Here is a 25,550-nt window from a genome sequence, read left to right as displayed (position 1 = left end):
TAACTATAATTACCAAATAATATCAATTTCTTTCAACATAAAACGTTTTGAAAATTTGCAACTCAAATTTTTTCATGTTTTTTCCTAGAATTTTTGAGACTAATCTAAAAAAATTTTTTGTTTTTCCTTGAAATTTTTCGATTGTTCTACTTAAAGAAATTTCCGTGTTTTTTTTTTTTTTAGAAAATTTCTGCAGCTAAACTTAAAATCTGAATTTTTTGTAGCAATTCTTTTAACTTTTTTCAATCTCAGATTTTTTTTCCAAGAAAATTTCTCAGAACAGTCTCAAAATGTCAGATTTGTTTTGTTTTTTTTAGCAAATTTTCAACTTTTCAAACACCAAATTTTCCTTGTTCTTTTCTAAAAAAAGTCAAATTTTTTGGGGCAAAAATTTGCCCCTGTTTTTTCTTCTTTCTATCCACATATATCCTAATATGCTGTAGTACCATAGAAACACATTACAAACATGCTTCTGTTATAGATCACATGCTACTAAATTCAGATAATGCTGATTTTACGCCTTTGTTTTGGCGCCCCCTCCAGCGCAGCGCCCCTGTGCGTCGCGTGCTCGTGTTTTGCGCCAGTGATTGCGGTAGTCTGGAGATAAAACTGAATCGACACGTCATTGGCTCCCACTCTGGCTGTGTTTGTGTGTATTTTACAGGAAGGAAGGGAGGAGGAGGCAGCGTGGAAGGAGGTTTTGTCGCAGTAACACAACTTCTCCAGGCGGGCAGCTGCTTTTCCACAACACGTCCTCCAACGGTCCCTCCGACACGCCGAGTGGACATGCCGCCGGTCAGTCTGTGCGCTCCGTGACCCCAGGAGGGACTGAGTGAGCTCGGCTTGCTCGTCTCTGAACGCTGGCGCGGAAGCGAAAGGCTCGGGGTTCGGGGAAAGACCGACGCCTCCCTGCGTCTTTCCCGGCGCCGGCAGCCGCCAGCCCGGATCGGCCGCAGGAACCGACCGCTCCGGCTGTTAGCCGGGAAGCTAGCAGCCGGGAAGCTAAGGGGCAAATACACCCAGGAAATCCGATCAGTTGAGCTTTGACAGAAAGCAGCGGGTAGGTTTTTAATTAATATAAATATATGTGTGGGTTTTTAAATTCTCTTAATATTTTAGAGGGTTTTATTGTTATTTGGGGAATTTTAAACCCCACAAAGGAGGATAGGGTTAGCATTAGCCTTTAGCTGACATGGACAAACATTGGATGATATGAGTTCAGTTTGTGTTTATAGAATCCAAAAGGTTTCTAACTTCCTAGTGTCATCACTGAGATGAATTGTATTGTATTGTTTATGTGGTTGTCATTTGTGAGCTGTCATCGTTAGCTAACCTGCTTCCACCAGCCAACATGAATCACCTTTTCTGTTATTCAGACTCAGGTTGATTTGGGATTTTAATTTCTCCTCTCTGCAAATGTTTCAGCGACAGCCTGAAAATGGATTGAACAATGAAGGGTGGAACTGACTAATCATCCAAATAGGAGGGCCTCTTTCTCTCTCTCTCTCTCTAAGGTATGTTTCTCTTCCACATCACTTCTGTTCTCATCTTTCAATTAACTTCAACTCCAGAGCTAATTTTATGAACAAAGTGTAACCCGATCACTGTGTCACAAGTGTTTCCATTGAGCCCAGTTCGTCATGCAGAGTGGTGCAAATGGCTAAAGCCTCTGTTGCCCACGAATATATGGAGTTGTGTCCTGCAGAGCCTCAACAGATGTTTCATCTCTCCTGCCTGACCACAGATCAGGCCATCATGCTGAATGGCATTACAGAAAGAAAAACGTGTCTCGCTCAATATTTCCCCACTACCCACATCCTGTGTTTTAAGGAAGCTTCCTCTTTAGTCCTAAATTACTTTGCTACATCCTGGCCAGTCAGAACTACTCAATTCTCGTGTTCTTTTTTAGTTTATGAAGGTTTTTCTGGGTTGTTTTTGTGTACTTTTCCTTTGGAAGTGGCCTGTTTTCGCTAAAAAGAAAAATTATTATTACCGGAAAGTTGCAACAGATAAATTCCCCTAAGTGTTTCCGTTTATGAGTATGTCTAGAGAAGACTTCTGTCTTTAACATGGGTAGAAAGTCTTGATTGATGTGAATTTTTCAGGGTTTAATTGGGGACCAAAATCACAAGATTTTGCTTTTACACTGTCAAATGAACCAAACGTTTTGTAAAACCTTTTCCCCTCCTTACCTGTGGTGGCGCTGGACCAAGAACTATTGAATGAAATGACACAAAAAACTCAGAAGAAGTTATTGAACGCTTACTTACAAAATGGATTAGTATCAGATTTTAGCTATTGTAGGATTTCTCTTGTTGAGCCATTTTTTTTCTGCTAGAGCGAGACTCTCGTGTTTGTTTTGGTTGCATTTATCCAAAATGCCAACAAAATATGTGGATTAACTGGCTGTTAAATGCAGAAATTAAATATTTTTGTTCCTTTTTTTATAAGCAGGACATATTTGTTTGTACAGTTTTAACATGTAAATCATTTATTAGCTATATTAGTGTAACTAAAAGACAGAAAACGGTGCAATAAACCCTGCTGAAGAGTTTTTTTCCCCTCCAAATACTTTGCCACTTTTTTTTAGATCGATCAATTCATCATCATTGTTTTCTTTTACAATAAATTAAGTATTTATTGCATAGCATTAAATCAAATGTAAGTAAATATTTGGACTTGAAGCATATTTACTGATAAATATGCTGAACATTTAGAATGTAATGAGATTAAATTGTAAATGAGAACTAATGAGTGCAGTTTGGAGCTTTTCCCTGAAAATGTCACATTAATTGTTAACTGTATCTATTATGTGAGTTTAGTTTGTCATTTTTAAATGCATGAAGTTTAGTTAATTTGCTCATCTTAACTCTGAAAGTTTCCATTTTTAGAGGGAATGTAGCAATTCACACGTCTAACATTGACTAACTTTTAAAACTTATCATTTCACAGTGAAGCAGACGCTTTATCATCCTGGTTTGTTTTGAAACAAAGGTGGAGAAACCAAACAGCATAATGCAGTGCACAACCCGGCAGATGTTTTTTCTTTTTGTTGCACTGCAAAAACACAAAAAATTACCAAGTATTTTTATCCAGTTTCTAGTGCAAATGTCTTAGTTTAGTCTCATTTTAAGGTTACTAACTTACAACTTACTTTTGAGCAAGAAATATGAGCTTGTTTTATGTTAATAATGCCATAATATTTGTGAAAAATATTATTTTTATTACTAGCAGATTATTTCACTCATGGGATAATAATTAATTTGAGAAATAAATTTCCAGTGATACTGTTACTGCTTTAAATCAATATGAAAGAATCATTGATGTCAAATGAGCTCCTATGTTTTCCTGAAAAGTTACTTTTTTTAGTTTCGTCTAATTTCAAGTACATTCAGATATTTGCACTAGAAATTTGACAAAAATACTTGATGGGATTTTGTGTTTTTGCAGTTTACTCTTGCTTTCTTCAAGTAAAACTCTGGTAACTTTTTGGAACATAATTTAAAAAATGTTATTTTGTCAACTAAAAAAATATTGGTGAACTCAGCAGGTTTGTCAAACATTTCCTCATAATGTGCAGCTTCTGTCATTGTCTTGTTTTTGTATTGCTATGGTTGCATTGTTAAATCCTTTTGTGTGCCTTTAAGAAAGGAAGGAAGTGACTTCGACATTCGTCGCTTGTTTTTTAATCTTTAGGATTTTTTATATTAGCAGAAGTGCAAACGAGCTTAAATGTCCTGACTCAAAACTGAAAATCATGGAGGTAGAATCATATTTAACCTTAGATATATCCGTATATACATGCTCTTTTTGCTCAATGGATTAAAATAAATATTGCATTTTCTCCCTTGTACCTTCTTGAAGAAACTAGATTAAATATTATCCATTTATGGACCTGGATTTCTTCCCAGGACTCATCCAGGAGACAGAAAGTTAAACACCATAAATATCTCTGATATTCTGAGGGAAGGTTTGTTCATTTGTTCTCATTTATTTATGAAATGTAAATGAACCATTTCATCCCAGAAAGGTGTAAAATAGTGATTATTATTCAGCGTTAACGGCGGAAAGTGGCTTGCTTTCCCATCGCTGTCTGGGCTGCAGCTGACTCACCGTGTTGTGTTTGTGTGTTGGACCTCAGCAGATTGTCGAAAGTAGTTGTGTCATTTCCCAGCACAAACCCAATGAGGCAATCATGACTGGCAACTTAATGCAGCACTTTGTTCATCCTGGCTCATTTTATTTATAAATATTTGCCATTTGAAATTGGTGTTTTTTAAAAATAATATCTGTTCAGCACTTTGGTCAGTTTTGCTCATTATAAATAAAATAAACTTGGCTCTATTAAAGGAAAGCATGACAAAGTTTTCCTTAAATACAGAAAAAGATTCTCTATTTTAGTGCAAAAGATTTTCACAATCTTTTGCACTAAAGATTGTGCAAAAGATAAAAATCTTAGTGCAAAAGATAAAATCCATATTTCACACATCTCTGCAAACAGAAGTGAAACTTTGGGTTTCAGTTTTCTGATGTCACGTAGAAGTAATCGGACTGAATCACCATTTCGTTCCACTTCATTTGTGCTCCTAAAATAAAACCAGAGCGAAACGAGTCGGTTTCACCGTTACTCTTCTCACCTGGATGGACTATCTGGTCGCTCCCGAGCCAGTTCTTTCCTGACTTATTTCAAAGAACTGGAGGAAAAGCATCATGTTTGAGAGTTTAGGTTCTTAGCTTGGAGAACTTTTTTATATTAAAATAGTAGATTTCTGTTGAATTTCAATCATAAATGTTCCCTCATGTTATTTTACTATGAGGAAACTGATGGCATTACTAGAAAACTGAAGTTTCTGAAGGCGTTTAAAAATGTTTTAAATTTTTTTTTTTTTTACTTTATTTTTATTTATTTTTAACAACACATGTCCACAGTTGCAATCGTCTGTCTCTTACTGACATATATCTTCTGCATTATAACTTGACAAAAGATGAGACATCAAATGATCTAACATAGGCAATAAGGAATACATACTAGTACAAACATTACACAAGAACAACAAAATAAAAATAAAAAAAAATACAAGACACACAATTAAATCCCCTTTGATGTAAAATGGTCCTCACATTCTTAAACAGTATGGTAAAAATGTTTTAATTTTTTTAATGCAACAGGTCAACACAAAGTTGGGGAACAAAATAATAAATGCTGGTAATTTCCTTCTGCAAACAGAGACTTGCTGTAAACTCAAATTATGTTTTGGTTTTATTGGACGATTTTTGATTCAGAAACCAATTTTTCCACTCAGTCTGTTTAAATTATGCGACTGAAAGAGGAAAAGACAACGTACGTAAAATATTTATTGAAAACAGTTTTATAAGTTTTGAACAAACTTGTAGAATGGTTTATTTTATAATAAAGTTTGAGCTTTCATTGTCCAAGTGACATGAATGCTTTTGCATTTCTTTAAAACTTATTTCTGTTTTCTTTTCCTCTATAGCATGTGGTAGAAACTCTCTAAATAATTCCTTTTAAGTACTTAAAAGGTTATTTTGTTTCTGATTTTCCTTAAAATATGTTCTATATTTCTACTGTAAAGAAGCTTAGATCATAAAGCTGAGTGTCACAGTTTGGACGTTGCTCACGGTTGCAGTTTAGATGAATTTATGATGACATGTTTTGTGTTTTCTTCATGAACTTGTTTGGTTTCAGCAAACAGAGTCTGAACCACAGATTTTCACCAACTTTGTCAACAAATCCTGGGTTTAAAGCTGTTCACAGTAAAATGAAAGTAACAGAATTATCTTTCACCCACCAAAACAAGTAAGATTTACATAAACATGTAAAGTTATTTATTTAAATTGGTAAGTTTTGTATTTCATTGTGGAAGTTTTAAAGTCATAAATGCACAACTGTGTTATGTAAACCCACAAGTTCCCTTTATGCAACTCTGGAATGTTTTACATAGGTGGTGGTCATTTTTCCATTTCCTTCTTTTGTGGCTTTGGTTGTTTCATACAATGTCCTGTTTTGTGTGCTTATTGTGGGGCATGAAAGGCGATCTGCAGCAGAACCTTTTGAACCAGACGTGCTGCAGTAATTCCCCATCAGCTTTTACGTCTGATTTAAAATAGTTTCAAGTCATAAAAACCAAGCTTTACGATGTTGTGTTGTCAGGTAGCTCTCTTCAGCTTACCTGTGCAGCAGAGCTGAGAGACAGAGCAGAAGATGCCTCCAAGGCCGTCCTCAGGGGAGCTATGGGGCATCCACCTGATGCCCCCAAGGTACCACTTCCTGTTCTGTAACTAAATATTAGAGAAATATCAGCAGTAAGCACTGATAATGTTGTGACTGCAGGATCCTGGTGGACTGCCTGCTGCCCAATGGGATGATTCTGACCTTGGAGTGTCTCCGAGAGGCCACGCTAATCACCATCAAGCATGAGCTGTTCAAGGAGGCCAGGAAGTATCCCCTCCATCACCTCCTGCAGGAGGAAACCTCCTACATTTTTGTCAGTGTTACACAGGTGAGAACTTGATGGTTTTGTTTTGTTTTTTTGCAAAAATAAGCAAATTATTTAGAAAAATTTACTTTTTGCTGTTTTTTTTTTTTGTCTCTATTGGTTCTAAAAACGGGCCAAGCACTTAAAAACAAACCCGGCTGAGTTTTGGTAATAATTTAATGCTTTTTAGTGTCTGGAAAAGTTGTCATTTCAAAACCCTTCTGAATGTGACGTCATGAATCACCGAGTTGCCCCAGCGACGGCCGGTGTGTTACCTAGCAACCCCAGTAGAGTTCTGCCTGTTACCTAGCAACCTAAAGGAGAATAATGGGTCACTTTAAAGATGAATTATTTTTGATCAAGCCCTCTAATTTAAAAAATAAAATAAAGTTTTGCTTATTCTTCTGCTCTAAAACAACAGGAAGCTGAGCGGGAGGAGTTCTACGATGAGACTCGAAGGCTGTGTGACCTTCGACTCTTCCAGCCGTTCCTCAAAGTGATCGAGCCAGTCGGCAACAGAGAGGAAAAGATCCTGAACAGAGAGATCGGTGAGATCCTAAAACACTAAACAAGCATTTTTCTAAATCATTTTGTTGGGGTAAATTGAATAAATGATGGCTTTTTCTGCAATTTCAGGACTTGTGTTGTTCTCAGTTGGCCAAAATGAATACAAGTCCATTTAAAAGGAATTTACCCTCCATATGTTTTGTGTGTTGTGTAAGGTTTTGCCATCGGCATGCCCGTGTGTGAGTTCGACCTGGTGAAGGACCCAGAGGTCCAGGACTTCAGGAGAAACATCCTGAATGTTTGTAAAGACTCTGTGGAGCTGAGAAACGCCAGCGGGCCTCACAGCAGAGCGCTGTACGTTTACCCCCCCAACGTCGAGTCGACACAGGAGCTTCCCAAACACATCCATAGCAAACTGGACAAAGGTAAACAAACATTAACAATCCGGTCACACAAGGAGCATAACTGAAAGGTTACCAGTACAGCTGTTGTATAAGTTCAGTAGAAAACATTCAGAATACCATATTGCATCCATTTGCCCCATATTATTTAACATTTATTATATATATTTATATAACAACATATATTTATTATTTATTTATTTTCTGTTGGTCTTATAGGTCAGATTATTGTTGTAATATGGGTGATCGTTTCCCCAAACAATGACAAGCAAAAGTATACACTGAAGATCAACCATGACTGTGTGCCGGAACAGGTGAGTTTCATTAACCACACATAAGAAATACATTTTTAAAGCTCACTCAATTTTAATATATAACAGTAACGAGTGCACAGTGCGTCTCATTACGTTAAAACATTGTTGAATATTTATTTCAAGCATTTATTTATAATATTTTTTATTTTTCTGGTTAGTAGTATGTTGATAGTAAATCTGTATAATTTGAGTTAATTTCTTTTATTTATTGACTGAAATGCAAACTGCATTTCAACACAGTAGTTCACTTATTGATGTGTCCACAACCAAACTCCGACCTAATGTCTTTGAACGCATCGGGCCCTAAAGGTGATCGCAGAGGCCATTCGCAAGAAGACGCGCAGCATGCTGTTGTCCCCAGAGCAGCTGAAGATGTGTGTTCAAGAATATCAGGGGAAATACATCCTCAAAGTTTGTGGCTGTGACGAATACCTGCTGGAAAAGTATCCCATCAGCCAGTACAAGGTAAGACCCAGCTGACTGGTTCTGGGAGATGGGACTGTTTAATCCCAGAATTTTTACCCTTAGGATTCTCAGGATTCTCACTTGTTTTGCAGATTTTTTTTTCTTCAGAATTTTGATCTTTTTTAAAATAATTTTGCCTTTTGTCTTAGAATTATGACATTTGTTTTTCTCAGAATCAGAATTGTTGAAATTTGTTATACACCACCTGGCAAACCAAATCTTAAAACTCAAATTTGCCAAAATAAATTAGGAACAGGCTGAATAAATTGTAGGTGTACAAATCCAATAACAAGGAAGGAACAATGTTTATTTACTTGGATTTTGACCATGGCACTAATTGTCCTCCGTAGCATCATACAAACTGTTTCTTTATTTTCGTGCAGTACATCCGTAGTTGCATCATGTTGACCAGGATGCCAAACCTGATGCTAATGGCTAAGGACAGCCTGTACACTCAGCTGCCTACGGATAACTTCGTCATGCCATCATACTCTCGTCGTATCTCCACGGCAACGTCGTACATGAATGGAGAGGCTTCGTCCAAGTCGCTGTGGAGCATCAACGGGACTCTGCGAATACGAATCCTCTGCGCCACCTACGTCAACGTGAATATACGGGACATAGACAAGGTGGGGACAAAACTGCGTCAGTGCTTTTACATCCAATAATAGAAGGAGCAGAATCTAAACTTTGTTTTAAAGCAAACTCACTTGCCTGTTTTCTTTTTTTTTAGCTTTGCACAGCTTCTTTTGTTCCTATTGTTGCTTCCTGTTGAAGTAAACGGACATTAAGGAGCTTCCAACATGTTTAGTATAGATCTATCCTAGCCTTTGCAACCTTTAAATGTAATTTTGAATTTCCTCTTTTCTTGTAGATTTATGTGAGGACTGGAATTTACCATGGAGGTGAACAAATGTGTGACAACGTCAACACACAGAGAGTACCCTGCTCTAATCCCAGGTACGTGGGATTAAATCATTTTGTTGGGGTAAATTGAATAAATGATGAATTTTTCTGCAATTTCATATCCTACCGTATCATGTAGTTAATGGAAGGAGGAAAGATTAACAGCAGAATGGTGAGATTAAATAGCCAAATTATTTTGCTTTTGAACCAGACTTTTTTCCTGCCCTTTGAGAAGTTTCCATTCCTTGTCTGATGCGTTGTTTTTGCTCTGATTTCTGTTTTGTACAGGTGGAATGAGTGGCTCCCCTATGACATGTACATCCCGGACATCCCCCGAGCTGCCAGGCTCTGCCTCTCCATCTGCTCCGTTAAAGGCAGAAAGGGAGCCAAGGAGGTAAGACAACTCTGCGATTAACCAGGTTTACTGGAAAACACAGAAATGCTTCTGTTTTACATTCTGACTGCAAAGTTATCGGTGGCAATCACAGGACAGTGAAAGAAACTTCTGCTAATCCGCTAACTCGTAGTCCTCATGTGACGTTACACTTCCAGGAACATTGTAGCCTACAGCCATCTTGGTAGGCATCTGTTGCTAACTGTCTTTACAGTTTCTATGGAGTTACTACGTCAGCAATAAACAAGACACTAGCTAAGAACTAGCTCTCGCCTAGCCTTTATTAACAATATAAGTACATTGTAATTTTATTTGAGTACTCTATTTTCTTCTTCTGGGTCTTGAAGCCGTGGTTCTTCAATGCTTTGCACTGGATTTGCCTACCAAGATGGCCGTTCAGTGGTTCGGCTCACTTACGGTTCAGACTTGTGGGAACCAAGTATTCAACCTTTCTGTTAAAATGTGCTGTACAAATAAACTTGGTTGGTTAATTGATTGCATAGTCATGGAAATTGTTTGTTTTGCTCCTTAAACTAGCTTTGAAAACAATTAGCGCACTGTAATCTTGCAAACCTAATCTAAGCTTGTAAACAACTACGCTAACTCCGGAGGTAGCTTCGACCATACACATTATGAACACAGGCGTAGAGCGCCCTCTTGCAGCTTAGTGTGAAAATAACATGTGATACGATACAATAATGTGTTAATAATTTCACACATAAGTCGCATCCCCAGCCAAACTATGAAAAAAAACTGCGACTTGTAGTCCGGAAAATACGGTCGTAAATAGTGAATTGTGATTAATGTTTTTAGAGTTAGCTCTGCTGGCTTTTTAGTTTGAGGTTCCACCGTTGGTCAAATGATGGGGGGGGGGGCACAATATGTAGTTTTGCCTACATAGGATAACATTTAGAAACAACACACACCTGCAGCAGTGTATTTGTTTGATGTGTGTGTGCTGTTTGGAAGGCCTCTCCTGCTCATCAGTCTGAGGTGAATGGAAGCTGTGGCGTCATCTTTGGCTCTGTTTAATTACTAATCAGTCATAGGCACCTTGATGGCAAAAAACATCAACAGGAACAGAATCAGCTAAAGTTATTTAAACTAGGATTTTTTTTTATGTTGAAAAATTCCTTTTTGCACTCACTTTGTTGTAATTTTACTGAAAACACAAATGCAGATTAAGAATCATATCTAGGAATGTGTTTAGATGAGGTTTGTGTGGGTGGAGTGTATCAATGAAAGCCAGACATGGATATTGTAACGGACACCTAAGGTGAGTCCCGTCTCCTGACCCGCTGTGCTCGGTTGATGTCAGAGTAGCGGATGCCCTTTCATGGCCTGTCTAAATTAAAGATAAACACCTTTCTGTAGCAGCCCTTTGTCCCAGCACTTACTCTAAACAGGTGCACTTTGACTGCCTGGCTGCAGCTTCTGCCACATTCACAACTATTGTCCAATTGTCAGAATAATTGATAAATCAATTCATAAAATAATTGTTCATTTCTAATTTCAATTAATGTACAGATTAATGAATAAATTAATGAAACTGAAAATTTGATGCAAATTGTCTCAAAATTTGACTGTGAATTTAAGACACTGTAAAATGTCTTTAAGTCGTGTTTTTAATGTTAAGACTTATAATTATTGGGGGAAAAAACTAATTTGGCCTTAAATATGTTAGTCATTGGTCTTAAATGTTGTGGCAGGACTATTTAGTTTTATATATTCTATGTAGTTATTGTTGTTTTTAACTCAAAGGACTTAATGTTACTCAATAGTTTGCATCACACACAGATATCGTCATTACGTTCTGTGACTTGAGGGAGTTGTGGGTAGCTGGTTACTAGATAGCTAGCTAGCAAGGGTAAAGCTAGCAAGCAAGGGTAAAGCTAGCAAGCAAGGGTAAAGCTAGCAAGCAAGGGTAAAGCTATCTAGCAAGGGTAAAGCTAGCTGGCTAGCAAGAGTAAAGCTAGCTGGCTAGGAAGGGTAAAGCTAGCTGGCTAGCAAGGGTAAAGCTAGCTAGCTAGCAAGGGTAAAGCTAGCTGGCTAGCAAGGGTAAAGCTAGCTGGCTAGCAAGAGTAAAGCTACCTAATCTTCTTTACGTCCATTGTGGGTAAATGCAGATTTATTGCCAGTTGGCTGTACAGTAGCTCACTTCTGTTAGCAACCTGCACCCATAAATAGCCTTTATTTGCAATTTTCCTTTTGTGATGCAGTTCTTACATTCATCAATAATGGTCTTAGAAAGTCTTAAATTAGAGTCCAAAACCTTGTTATACACTCTTCTGGGTTTTTATGAGAGTGAAATCTTGTAAAATTCACAGTTTGCGTTGTCTTTTTGGTGTTTTCCAGGAACACTGTCCATTAGCTTGGGGCAACATTAACCTGTTTGACTACACTCACACTCTGGTGGCCAACAAGATGGCTCTGAACCTCTGGCCAGTCCCTCATGGCCTTGAAGACCTCCTCAACCCAATAGGAGTCACTGGATCTAATCCCAATAAGGTATTTAACATGTTTTCATAAGAAATATTGGACCATAAAATTCATACAGCAGTCTGAATATTTCTTTTTGTGTTTATTTTAATGTATATTTAGGAAACACCATGTCTGGAGCTGGAGTTTGACCACTTCAGCTGTCCTGTCAAATACCCAGACATGAATGCAGTGGAAGATCATGCAAACTGGATCATCTCCAGGGAACTGGGGTTTAACTTCAACCTCTCAGTCAACCACTCGGGAACTCAACAGGTCTGTCAAAAAGAGGCATTTCATTTGATCTGAAATTGTATTTAAATCGGCAAGCAATGTTGATGTGAGCAGTTGGCATCAGTCATTTCCCCTTCCATAAATAAAATTACATGAATTAACATATTTTGCATGGTGTAATGCTGTTAAATGTATAATGTGTGAAGGGAAAACCTGCTGAATGAGTTGTGATTCAAGCTTGAGGATTTTATAACACATTATGTTGCTCCTCATATTTTACACAAGCTTTATAATTAACACGGCTCCTCACACTGTTCACAACCTCTCACATGTCGTTCTGTGTATCACATCACTTCTGTGTTCGTACAATGAAACTATTTAAAAGGGTTGCATTTTTTCACAGTTATTGCTTTTAGGAAACATAGACTTGCTTTCGATATTACTGGTAAAACAGAAAGCTTGACTGGTTTCATGTCAGATGAGGTTTGCTTTCTTTTATAGTTTGAAAAGTCCAAAATAAAAAAAAATCTAATGGGAAATGAGAATTAAATCAGATTTATTTAGATCTTTGACTTTTGTTTTAATATTCATAAAAGAGTGTGATGGATGAATGGATGGATGGAGGGATAAATATTTAACGACAAAACCTTTTGCTAACTTGTTACTTCCAACACCAGAATGGTGGCCCAGAGGTGCCAGTTCAGATTACGCTCTTCAGTTATTCATGACGGTGTAGATGATGCTCCGTCTTATCACGTTTCTACATGATGTGGGGAATGAAAACCGTGACTTCTGTCGTGTTGAAGTGACACATTGAAGATACTTGGCCAAGGAGGAGGACATGAATGATGCTAGCTGATTTGCTAATCTCTTTTATTTGTTTTGTGTTTGGCAGATGTCAGAGTGTCAGTCTTTGACTTCATAGCAGGATCATTTTATATGGTTTTAAATATGGTGGAATATGATTTATACTTGATTCATAGATTTAAAAGCTGGTTTAATGTATTTGGTGAATTGTGGGTTTATCATCAGATTTTTTAATTTTTCCAACAAAAAACTAAACAAATCTCTTCTGTTTTTAAACATCCCAACGCTGAGACACCATTTATAACATTTTCAAATAATATATCTTAACATACAAAACTAATTTCTTTGTGTTGGTGGATTTCAGTGTCTCTTTGGACAAAGTTATTACATATTTACTGATTTACAGGTAAAACACAAGAGATAGTCTGGTACTGTGAATGATTGGTTTAGGACTGCTGTGTCATTTTAAAACTACACAAGCAAAAATCAAATGTGGGGTTCCTCAGGGCCCCATCCTCAGGCTCCTCTCATTCTTTATCTAATTACTTCAGATTTTAGATTACTACCTCTTTCATCATACATATTTGAATGACACACACCTTTATTTTTTGCGTGTGATGCCTGAGCCAGGAAGTCCATAATGCCAATGAGTGGATTTGGTCAGAATCTTCTCCAACTTAAAGCTGCAGTTGGTGACTTTTATAGAAATCTATGTTTTACATATTTGTTAAAACTGTCACTGTGTCCTGACGGTAGAATATGACACAGATAATCACTTTAAAGGGTTGGTTGTGACAGAATGTGTTGATAAAACCATCTGTTAGCGAACTGTTAAATTATCTCCCTTTGCATTCAATGAGTAATTCTGAAATTTTAATTATATTCAACAATGAAGTAAGTTGGCACTATACAAATAGAAACTAATTCACTATTAAAGTAATAATTAAGCTCACAGTTGTTATCCTGAACTTCTATTTTTAAAGTGTAGTGGGCCACAGAAATAGTTAAGATGGGCCAGATTTGGCCCACGGGCCTCGAGTTTGACACATGGACCTTAAGTCATCAAAAAACTTCTTTTTTTCTTTCATTTTCCTGCATCAAATCAAATTAAGGGGACGCAGCATTCACTTGTTGTTTTGTGTCATGCCTTATAAACAAATTACATTTTCATTATGAATATATATATATAATATACTTCTGTTCATTTACTGCCCTGTAAAACCGTTTAAATTACCCTTTGCCAATAAACTTGACTTAATTGTCTTAGTGAAATTCGTGTGAACAAGAACTTTATAGAGGCATTTAAAAGCTGTTGAGGTTGCCAGTCTTTCATAAAAGCCAAACTGCTAAAATTTTATTTCTTATTTTAATGATTGCAGTGCGTGTTGGGTTGTTTTTTCCAACAGTCTTTCGCTCTGTATTGTGGTCTAAAAGCTGTTTTTGTTGGCGATTACTTCTCCAGTGTGGATGGTTACTGCGGTAGTGATGAAGTGTTTCAGCGTGTCGCTTCTGTTCGGTTCCAGAGCAGTCGGGCGGCCAGAGATCACGCCCTGACGGAAAGTGACAGCGAACAGATGCGACAGCTGAGTAACAGGGACCCTCTGTCTGAAATCACTGAGCAGGAGAAAGACTTCCTCTGGAGACACAGGTAAGCAACTCGTTCACACAGGAACCACATGGCGTACCAAAACATCGCAATCATCTGCTGCTGCTTCCTCTGCCAGGCACTACTGTATGAACATCCCAGAGATCCTTCCCAAGATACTTCTTGCTGTCAAATGGAACTCCAGAGATGATGTAGCGCAGGTAAAGCACCGTTATAGACACTGGAAAAATCTGAAAACTTACCTTGAAAATGCTTGAAAAATCCTTGAATTTGACACAAACCATGATTTTGATTTGGGAAGATTTATTTCTAGAAAACTTTTTGCAAAAAAAAAATTTCTAAAGCCTTTCTGTTTGAAATTAATTGTTTTGAGATTTTTTTCTTCAAAATGTGTTACATATGCAACTCTTAGAAAAAGTACTGCACATTTTTTCATAAATATATTGTTCACTTTTTTATTTGTTGATGTTAAATATGACTTATTAGCTCCTCATTCCTTTGCTCCTGCCAGATGTATTGTTTGTTGAAGGAATGGCCATCGATCCGTCCAGAACAGGCCATGGAGCTGCTGGACTGTAACTACCCAGACCCCATGGTCAGGCACTTCGCTGTGCGCTGCCTGGACAAATACTTGACCGACGATAAACTCTCCCAGTACCTTATCCAGCTTGTTCAGGTTGGTCTCAGTTCAATAAATACAACTATTGGTTTACTTGTCTTAACATTTTAAAATAAGTTATGAGAAATTTTCCAAATCTGTAGATTTTAAAAGGTTGTAAATACAGACTGTCTCCACAAACACTTAATATAATGAATTAGTGGATGACGAGTAAAACAAAAGAAGTTTGCAGGAGCAGAAAATGTTTAATTCGCCTCACTTGATTTGTACCCTAATGCAGTTGCCAAGATGTTTATTAAATGTTTGTTAAATAGTTCCTCATATTGGAACTAGTTTTTGACTAGGACTGGATGATAATACGTCTGAAAATGACATCACAATACTAGCTACTTTTGAAACTCAGACATTTTCATGTTTTTTTTCTAGAAAATTTCTGAAATCTCAAAATTTCTGAATTTTTTCTAGAAAACATTTCACTTTCAAATTCAGAAATTTCCAAATTTCAACAAATGTCTATTAATCTCAACATTCTTTAAAAATTTTTTTAATATTTATTTTTAAGCAGTTATGAGGCATGGTGGCAAAACCTGAAACTGCTGCTGCGCAAGTTCCTCAACAAGTTGTTGCTAGGTAACCACAGAGTGAGTTGCTAGGCAACCTAAGAGCGAGTGAGTTAGTTGATGTCACCAACCTTTTGCAGTTGTCAGAGGTTTAGATACAAAAGGTTTCTATGTTGGAAGCAATTAGTTTCCAAAGCCTTCATTTCCCAGAATGCTGTGCGGTTGTAGCTCAGACTTTCTGTCCTCACCGACATTCTCAAACATTTTTCTATTGATACTGAATTATTGGCCTGTTTTGACAGATTTCAGTATATAAGTCCTTTAAAGTTAGATGTAGATCTCAGAATAACTGACAACCTTTCTTCCAGGTATTAAAATACGAGCAGTATCTTGACAGTCCTCTAGCTCGCTTTCTCCTCAAAAAGGCCCTGACAAATCAAAGGATAGGCCATTTCTTCTTCTGGCATCTCAAGTGAGTCGCCTATTCACTTCCTGCATTAAAGAAGTGATTGATTATTTGTTTCATGCTTAGATTCCTGCATGTGTTGTGGTCTCAGGTCAGAAATGCACAACAAAACTGTGAGCCAGAGGTTCGGGCTGCTGCTGGAGGCGTACTGCAGGGCTTGTGGCATGTACCTGAAACACCTGAGCAGGCAGGTGGAAGCCATGGAGAAGCTCATCAACCTCACCGACATTCTCAAACAGGAAAAGAAGGATGAGACGCAAAAGGTTAAATACCATCAGCACACTTCACTTTGTTTCAAGACTCTGTATATTATAATTCATAGGGAATTATAATAGTCAATCATTTTAGATCAATCAGTTTTAGATTAACTCATTAATTAATAACTTGCATCCATAATAAATATGCTTCAAACCATTTATTTTATAGATAGAAAATACAATCTATAAACCCTGAGCTTTGAAAATTTGAGTATATAAGTTTTATAAACCCTGACATTAAATTCAAAAATACTTTATTTAAATTAAATCAAAGTGTAAATATTTGTTTTTATGTTTTTGGTGAAGGTCCAGATGAAGTTTCTTGTAGACCAGATGAAGCGACCCGACTACATGGACGCCCTGCAGAACTTCACCTCTCCACTCAACCCTGCACACCAGCTGGGAAATCTGAGGTTTGCAAATCGATGAGCTGCTCTGTTCAGAGTGGACCGGCGGAAAATAACCGTTTTCTGTCTCAGGCTGGAGGAGTGCAGAATCATGTCATCCGCAAAGAGACCGCTGTGGCTCAACTGGGAGAATCCTGACATCATGTCCGAGTTGCTGTTTCAGAATAATGAGATCATCTTCAAAAACGGAGACGGTAACAACCTCACACACGTTGCAAACATTTCCAATGTCTCACGGAAACCTACAACCACACGAATCGCTTGAGACGTATTCTGAAATGTAAGCCGAAACAATTGATCGAATTAATCGTGATTAAGAAATTATTGCCATCAGTTTAGTAATTGATTCATCTTTAACTGGCACATATGGAGTCTGAAAAAGGCAATTTGCTGAAATGAAAACAGACTCAGAAAAGTATTTAATCTAAAGATTTACAAAAAATATCCAGATTTTGCATTTAGGATTAAAAAAAACTTTTTCTGTAATTATCCAGATCTCCTTCAGTGGCAGTTTGGCTTCATCTCGGTTCCTACCTGTAATCATTTCTGTTTGTCGCAGATTTGCGGCAGGATATGCTGACGCTGCAGATAATCAGAATCATGGAGAACATCTGGCAGAACCAGGGACTGGACCTACGGTACAGCAATCAGACACCATGTCAGTCCGAGTGGCTCTGGTTTGGGTACTTTGGTGTCATGGGGTCCGCTGTGTTTCCTCAGGATGCTCCCCTACGGCTGTCTGTCTCTGGGAGACTGCGTGGGCCTGATAGAGGTGGTTCGAAACTCCCACACCATCATGCAGATTCAGTGTAAAGGAGGCTTGAAAGGAGCCTTGCAGTTCAACTCCAACACGCTGCATCAGTGGCTCAAGGACAAAAACAAAGGAGAGACGTGAGTTTTCCACTGGTTTTAACCACAGCTGCTGGAGTCTGTATCAGTGCCGATATTTAAAAACATTTAGATCGGGAAATCGGTGAAACGGTTCAGATCCAGAAGGAAAATCTTATTATCAACTTTACATCATAACTAGATTTTCTCACTGCACTTTCTGAGCCATTTAAAGAAGGTTTGTCCACTTATTGTTTTTACCAGTTTCAGTTTATTTATTTTCCATCGGCTGTTTTACTCCTAATTGCACCGACTGAACAAATTAAAGTTGTTTTCACACGTTTGACCAGCTTGTGAAGCTATTTCTGTTTTCCAGTTTGCTGTACTGGTGCAGAGTTATCAAATACATTTTTAATTCAATTGTCTGTTGCTTACAAAAGAAACATTTTCAGTCAATTAATCTGTCGTTCTGAATTGGATCGGTATCATCCGATACTGGACCTCAGATATCGTATCGGAAGTGAAAAAGTGGATCGGATCGTCCCCGTTAGTGAAGACTTAGTTACCGTCCGTCTTATTCTCACAGAATGACTTTTTCATGACTGTTTCACATTTATTTGTTGTTTTAAATCTGCTTAGCAATTGAGAATCTGTTGAAGCTCTTGGGAGTTGGTACTTATCATATTATTTATTAATTGTGAAAATTTCTTGTAAGAATTTTGATTTATCATCTTATTAAATTCCAGTTAATGTTAGAAAAAACCTGACATCCAAAATGTTATTACTGTTTGTCGCCGCTGTCAGAACGTCAGTAGATATCAGTAAACCTGAAAATATGATTTAATGTGATAAATATTTGCAGTTTAGAATCATACTGCTGTATAAATGCAGACGTATGAAGACTAAAATGCAAATGTTTTTCAAGAGAAGTATCTTTTTGGTGTTATGCCAACAAACAGCTACCTAATAAAAAAGTAGTAAATAATTTTTATTGTTAGCAATATTGCACCAGAAAATCTGAAGGTTTTCCTCTGTTTTTGTGCAGGTACGACTTGGCTGTGGATCTGTTTACGAGGTCCTGTGCTGGCTACTGTGTAGCCACGTTTATTCTGGGGATCGGCGATCGGCACAACAGCAACATTATGGTGAAAGACGACGGGCAGGTAAATCGCTCTCTGCTCTCTTCTTCTGTTTCATTCAACATCTGCAAATATCTGGAGCGTTTTCTGTCCCTGCAGCTTGTTTTCCTCTGGATGTGGGAAGTTACTGACTCATCGATCAGTCCTGATTAATTGATTGTTATAATTGTGTACTAATTTAGCAACTGATAAAAAAAAATCCTTTGTAAGTAAATTCTAACCCAAACCTCTCAAAAGCTGTTTTAAATGTATCGAGTTCAAATTCTGTAAATTAAATAATAGTAACATATCTCTTATTCATCACCTTTTTCTTTTTTATGCAACAAAATTATTTTTTTCTTATTTAAAAAACAAATTGAATTATTTGAAATTTTAATGTATTTCTATTTTTGAATAAAAAGGGTTAAATGACAAACCTGCAGAATGTGCTATTGTTTTATTTCAATTAATGGTCAGGATAATCGATCGATGACTGAAATAATCGTTCCCACATGAAGCTTTAGTTCAGTAAAACTTTGAGCTGATATGTTTTGCTGTTTCAGTTGTTTCATATAGATTTTGGCCATTTCTTGGATCACAAGAAGAAGAAATTTGGCTACAAGCGAGAGCGAGTCCCGTTCGTTCTGACGCAAGACTTCCTCATCGTCATCAGTAAAGGATCCCAGGAGTGCACAAAGACCAAAGAGTTTGAAAGGTTTTTTTTTCTTTCTGATTTATCATTATGACACAACCTGCTGGCCACCGTTTCGTTTGCTTCTTATTGCTTTGTTTGCCAAAAACATGGAGGGAGATTTGAAAGAATTGGGCTGAAACGATTAACCAGATGAATCGTGATTAACTGATTTAAATAACTAATTTAGTAATCGATTAAACTGGAGTTTAAGCCAAATAGCTGAGTAATTAAGCCAGAAATGTACAAAAAGTATTTATCTTTCATTGAAATAAAAAATGTGTAACATGAAATAAGCAGAACTGGGTACTATATGCATTCATCCAGTTACAATTGCATTTTCAAAAAATGTAAGGATTATTTTTACTGCTTTGTACTTTTTAATTTTTATTTCGAAGTAAAAACTTCAAATTGTAACAAAAACTTGTGAAAGTTTTATAGACTTTACATTGAAAGAAACTGATTTGGAGGAATTTTTCACTTTTCTGATTCTGTAACTATGTTATTATAGGAATTATTTTCATTTTAGTGTTTAAAATAACAAAATTTGCATATTGTGCTTTGGTCCGTCTGATGATGTAATTCTTAAATATTACATGTTTAATGTTTTGATCAGTTACTCAGAATTTTAGGTGACTTTTTACCAAATATCCTTTTACATTTGAGTAATTACTAAAACAGCTACTTTATACTTTTACTGGAGTAAAAATATGTTGAAGTATTTCTGCTCTGGAGTTGGATCTCCCTTCCCATCCGTTGTTGTAATGCTGTCGCCATTTTGGCTCCAGGTTCCAGGAAATGTGCTACAAGGCGTACCTGGCCATCCGCCAGCACGCCAACCTCTTCATCAACCTGTTCTCCATGATGCTGGGCTCCGGGATGCCCGAGCTGCAGTCCTTCGACGACATCGCCTACATCCGGAAGACGCTGGCGCTGGAGAAAAGCGAGCAGGTGGGTCCGGACTTCTTTACGTCAGAAGGAACTTCAGGAAACACCTGGACAATAAATCAATAACGATATATATCGCGATAAACAAGTGGCCGATATCAATGCATCTGTTGAAATATTCACTGAGCTCCGATTCAGAACCGCACAGCATTCTGGGGGATGTAGGCAGAAGAAAGGCTTGAGCTCAGGTGTCCACAGTGGGGCCCATTTGCAGCTCCTAGACTGATTTTGTGCCACCTTTAAATTATACACTTGTATCTCAGGAAGTTGATGCAAGTCTTTTTTTTCCAATTAGGACAAAATTATGACCCACAAATTAAACTTTTCTCGCAAAAACATCAGATATAACAAAGTATTTACATTTCTGATTTCCATTTAATTTCATGATAAATTGAGCCACATTTGTCCACTAACTAATACACTTATACAAACTGTTGCACCAAAATCTGCTTTTATTGAAAGTGTTTCAAACAAAGGTTGACCTGAATCTTGTTTTTGTTGCTGAAAATGGGCCAAATGTTTTTCAGTTTTCTTGAGTTGAGACCAAAATAAATGGAAATTATGCAGAAACCTTTTGACGTTTGGATGTACAGTGATTTCCATATCCCTTTACTACAAAATTAATCAAACTATTTTCTTTGCTTGACTCAAATATTTCACGCTACTTTTATTATTTATACTTTAGTTGACAATTGTGGCCTTTGTTACTAAAAGTTTGGCCCCTCCTGCTTTCGCAACGTCTCACAGCTCGTTAAGGAAAGTTGGTGGAATCAACTAGCCCGCTCACTTTTTGTTGCCTAGCAACAACCTGCTGGTAAGAAGCAGTTTCAAGTTCTCCTCAGCTTTGGTTACCTAGCAACGAGCTGCTGGGTGACATGCGCAGCAGCAGTTTAAAGTTTTACTAACTGCTTTTGAAAAAAAGCAAAAAACATCTTGGAGTGAAAACTGTAGATCAAACAGGAAGTGGTCACCAGTTCAGGGTTATTACAGATATTCAAAACAAAAATCGCCTGATAAACACAAAGTTTTTCAGCCGGATCAGTCTCTTTTTTTTTCTTCTTCTTTTTTTACGGTTTTTGTGTCCTGTGTGACGCAGGAGGCTTTGGATTATTTCATGAAGCAGATGAACGACGCTCACCATGGAGGTTGGACCACCAAGATGGACTGGATTTTCCACACGATTCGGCAGCATGCACTAAACTAAACGCATTAAACTCAACATGGAGTATTTATTACTACACTTTTTGAAGGGATTTATTTTCCCATTCACAGCAAACTCTATAAAACTCTATAAAGTTTGCCTTTTGATTAAGTTTTGAAGCACTTTTTCCCTTGTTTTTCAAACGAGGTTCTGGGTTTCCCGCATTATCGTTTCTGTTCGCCTTCATTCGGGTTGTGCTGCTTTTGTCAGTGTGTCAAATTTTCCTCAAGACCCTGACGGTAATAACCTTCCCCAGACTTTCATGTTTGGAAAAAAAAAGCTGCTCTTGAAATAAAACCCAACAGAACTTAGCGGAGCCGCCGAGGCGTTAATGTAGCTGCAGAGCAAGTGGGACTTGCTGACCTTCAGTCGTTGCAGTTCTGCACAGGGAAGGCAGAGGAAACGTTGTGCTCAAATTCACTGGATTATCTCCCATCTATAATGTCTTCCACAGATAATTTGACCTTTTTTCATTGTTTGGGTTTTTGGAGCAGAAATGTAAAGACTAAAAAGCATCAGAGATGATCTCTGAGATTTTCTTTCTCCAGCGACTTCTTGTCGTCGACTTCAGAGCAAAGATGCCTCTGTCAAAAAAATAAAAAAAGCACTTGAAACTGTAAAAAAGTAAAGTGTACAGATTTATGACTTTTTAAATTAATTTATGTATTTTGTTTCATTTTGAAAGTCAGAAATATAACAGATACTATTGATTTTGTAAATATGTTTGAAACTTTGTCACTTAAAGGTTCTTTTAGCGCCATTTGAGCTGCAGTTTTTTTTTTGATTAGACGTAATACTGATACCTTTTTATTTATAAAGTTGGCCCAGAATCATTTATTTAGAGAAGCAAAACTGCAAGAGTGAACATTTTGGTCTTGCATTACATTTACAACAAGAAGTGAGGGGAAAAAACACACTGTGTATAAACAGGAACAGATTCCCCCCCAAAATACACAACCTGAGTAAATTAAACTGAACTGAGAGCAAAAAAAAAGAGGGTTATAGAAAATAGTAATTTTTTTTTGACTAGTAACATAAAAATCAACTCTGACTACATATTTTCAACCTAGAGAGTTTTTCTCACCCAAAATAATGTCCAGACTACCCAATTGTGTGTTGTGATTGGATAGTAGGAGAAACCCAAACCTATTTACAACTTCTTGCTATTCAGTGCCAAGGAGAAACCCAGCATAAGTGTATAAAAGCATTAGCTTGGAGAGCTAAAAAACCGGCACCCTCTGGAAGGATTTAAAAGCCCTTTATGAAGAGCTGCCTCTAAAGACATTTAGGTTGCGTTGCTCCCCTCTGTGTTCGGGCCTGAGCCGGTGCTGCCTTGCCTCAAACTGCTGTCACCAACACGCCTCGTAAAGGGGAACTGTGCTGAGTCTCACTTTTTTCCACAGTCGGTTTTAGCTGAGAGTTTAACACAAGCGTTACCGTAAGGATGTTACCCGTCCCATCAGTTTTTAGTTTACCCACAATAAAATGCTGTTTAGCCCTAAAACTGTCACTTTAGGCTAATGCTATGCAACTTTAGCTTAGCAAATTATGCTAGCAGAGCTAATTCTGAAGTAATTGGTGACAAAACAACACAAACTGTATATTTTATTCTCACTTTTAAAAGCCTTAAGAAAATGAATTGGGATTTGCTTCATACCTTCAACGGTTGGTGTTTTCCGACTCTGAAATACGACTGATTAGTTTTGCACAATCAGTATTCATATGGCCAAAAAAACAACTTAAGATGGATTAAAACGTCATTTGTTGAAAGTTAATGATTACATTTAAATGTAACAGAAGTTTGTTAAAAGTAAAATGTTTTCAGTGCTGAAAACTGCAACATGTGACACTAAATCTCTCAATTGGCTGAACTATGAACTTTGTAATTGATTCTTTCATTGATGCTCCAGAAATTAGAACATTTTACATAATCAGGGTAATTAGAAACCCATTTTGGTCAATGAATATATGAAAAGCTTCACCAGACCAGCCAGGTGTGTTAAGAGGCCAAAGTGACGATTAGTTTTAATTTGGTTCAGTTGTTTTGCTTTGTTTGTGCTGCATCGTTAGCCTGGACCTTCTGTAGTGTTTTTCTGAGTGAATCCTGTGAAACTGATGTTGGAAAAGCACTATAAGGTGAAAAAGAAATGCTAATAATTTTAATTATTCTTGCCTTTTTTTTGGACATTAGTCTGATATGTATGTTTTGCAAATAGCATAGCGAGTGTGTATGACGGAAAATGTGTACTTGGGTGTGGCAGCTGTTGTGTGTTGTCCTCCCATGCATCCTGAGTCATTCTGTGCAGGCTGCAGAGCTTCATTGGCAGGTTCCAATGGAAACCGGCGCGTGTGCCATGACACCTGCAATAACTGTCTTTAAATGTTTTGGAAACGACCATCTCCACTGGCAGGGAATATTTGCCAGCATTTTGTTTTTATTTGTTTATAAGGAAAGATAAATAAGGGGAAACAAACTTTTTTTACATGTATATTCATGTTTTACTTGAAATGTCATGAATTGGAGAGTTTATGTCCAATTAGTACTAATTATGAGAGTCTATTGTACTGTAGATAAACGCCGATGGCTGAAGCATTGTTTAATACGAGTAGTGAATGTTCTTTGTGCCACAGTGAAGAATCAATTACATCTTGATCTGAGGGGATAAATTGGAGACTAAAAAAACGTTTACTGTAAGATTCCAACAGTTTTCTAAAGCTTGGTTGGTTAAAGTGGTTGTAAACTCAAATCCAAGTTTTTCCTCCTGGAAGTAAATCACACTGCAAAAACACAAAATCTCACCAAATATTTCTGGTCTAGTTTTTAGTTCAAATATCTTAGCACACCTGAAATAAGACAAAACTACCTAATAAATCACCTTTAACTGGATAATTCTTTAATGTTGGTGAAAAAATACTAATTCGATTGGCAGATTATTTCACTTACAACACAAAGTGATACAAGTTTCTGCTGAAAAGCTGCTTGCAGGTTAATTTAGTTTTATTTAGTTTAGTAAATTAAGACATTTGCGTTGGAAAGTAGACTAAAAATATTTGGTTAGATTTTGTGTTTTTGCATAAAACGAGACACTTTATGAAGTTCAACACAATAAAGTGCAATAAGCCGTAATCCTGCCTTTTTAGTGGCTTTCATTGTGACTGTGGGACTAAAATGTTAAATCTGCCATGTCAGCCATTTGTCTTTGTGTTGAATTCAATCGTCGCCTGATTGGTTTTGTTTGTTTTTGTTGTGTAAATGCACTGTTTCTACTGAGCCTCGAATTGAGCCATGAACAGAGAAAATGTCATAAAATGGATTTAAAATTCAGTTTTTAAATTTCAAGCAAATTCTCTGGAATATAAAAAATAAAATATTTTACTTGTGTGCAGCTCTGTGAGTTGGTGTCGTAATGTGCTGTGCTGCCAGAACTTTTTCACATGCTACTTGCATGAGATCAATATTTATTTTCCTGATTTTATAATTATTTTCCCCCCTTTTTTATTTTGATAAACAAACATTCACTGTCTTCCCTAATGCCTTAAGTCTGCTTCCTGTAGGTTTTGGGACATTTGGTATTTAAGTTGCATTGTTATTACAATATTGTTGTTTTATTTATGGATGTACATTCGGAGGCGACGGTTGTATTCCCTGACCGACCGACTAACTGGTCACCAGGGCGTCTGTGAAGTTGTGTAAATAAATTTGTTAAACATTCACCTGCGTGTTTCGCTCCTGTGCTGTTAGTGGACCAACAGTACAACTTCCACAAGAAGTTCAAACTCTTGCTGCAAACTGTTGTTCGTCTCTGGGAATTTTTTTTGTTCATTCAGATGATTATATTTCACAGA

General features: G+C 37.2%; 1 protein-coding gene across 1 annotated transcript; it reads left to right on the top strand.

Moving 5' to 3' along the window:
* The first annotated feature begins 466 nt into the window (after positions 1-466).
* Positions 467-25,418, top strand: LOC129378132 (phosphatidylinositol 4,5-bisphosphate 3-kinase catalytic subunit alpha isoform-like). Its single transcript, XM_055058421.1, has 26 exons — positions 467-1,060; positions 1,426-1,514; positions 6,173-6,279; positions 6,353-6,521; positions 6,919-7,045; positions 7,220-7,429; positions 7,625-7,719; positions 8,029-8,184; positions 8,568-8,813; positions 9,059-9,144; positions 9,379-9,484; positions 11,840-11,992; positions 12,086-12,238; positions 14,527-14,651; positions 14,728-14,809; positions 15,121-15,285; positions 16,157-16,260; positions 16,346-16,517; positions 16,818-16,924; positions 16,991-17,112; positions 17,478-17,556; positions 17,639-17,809; positions 18,792-18,909; positions 19,428-19,579; positions 20,344-20,506; positions 21,600-25,418. The coding sequence occupies exons 3-26, from the start codon at positions 6,224-6,226 to the stop codon at positions 21,705-21,707; spliced, it is 3,225 nt and encodes a 1,074-aa protein (XP_054914396.1). The 5' UTR covers positions 467-1,060; positions 1,426-1,514; positions 6,173-6,223; the 3' UTR covers positions 21,708-25,418.
* The last annotated feature ends 132 nt before the right edge of the window (positions 25,419-25,550 follow it).

The sequence above is a fragment of the Poeciliopsis prolifica genome, unplaced genomic scaffold, assembly GCF_027474105.1.
Source record: "Poeciliopsis prolifica strain line A6 unplaced genomic scaffold, Auburn_PproV2 SCAFFOLD002, whole genome shotgun sequence".
Classification (NCBI taxonomy): Eukaryota; Metazoa; Chordata; class Actinopteri; order Cyprinodontiformes; family Poeciliidae; genus Poeciliopsis; species Poeciliopsis prolifica.
Note: the sequence above shows the minus strand (reverse complement) of the source record. Positions and strands in the feature narration are given on the sequence as shown.

What these genes read in the sequence shown, in the direction of transcription:
- LOC129378132 (XM_055058421.1), top strand. Translation starts at nt 6,224, where the DNA reads ATGCCTCCAAGGCCGTCCTCAGGGGAGCTATGGGGCATCCACCTGATG. An exon ending in GACTTCCTCTGGAGACACAG is followed by an intron (nt 14,652 to 14,727) that starts GTAAGCAACTCG and finishes TTCCTCTGCCAG; the next exon opens with GCACTACTGTATGAACATCC. An exon ending in AACCAGGGACTGGACCTACG is followed by an intron (nt 17,557 to 17,638) that starts GTACAGCAATCA and finishes GTGTTTCCTCAG; the next exon opens with GATGCTCCCCTACGGCTGTC.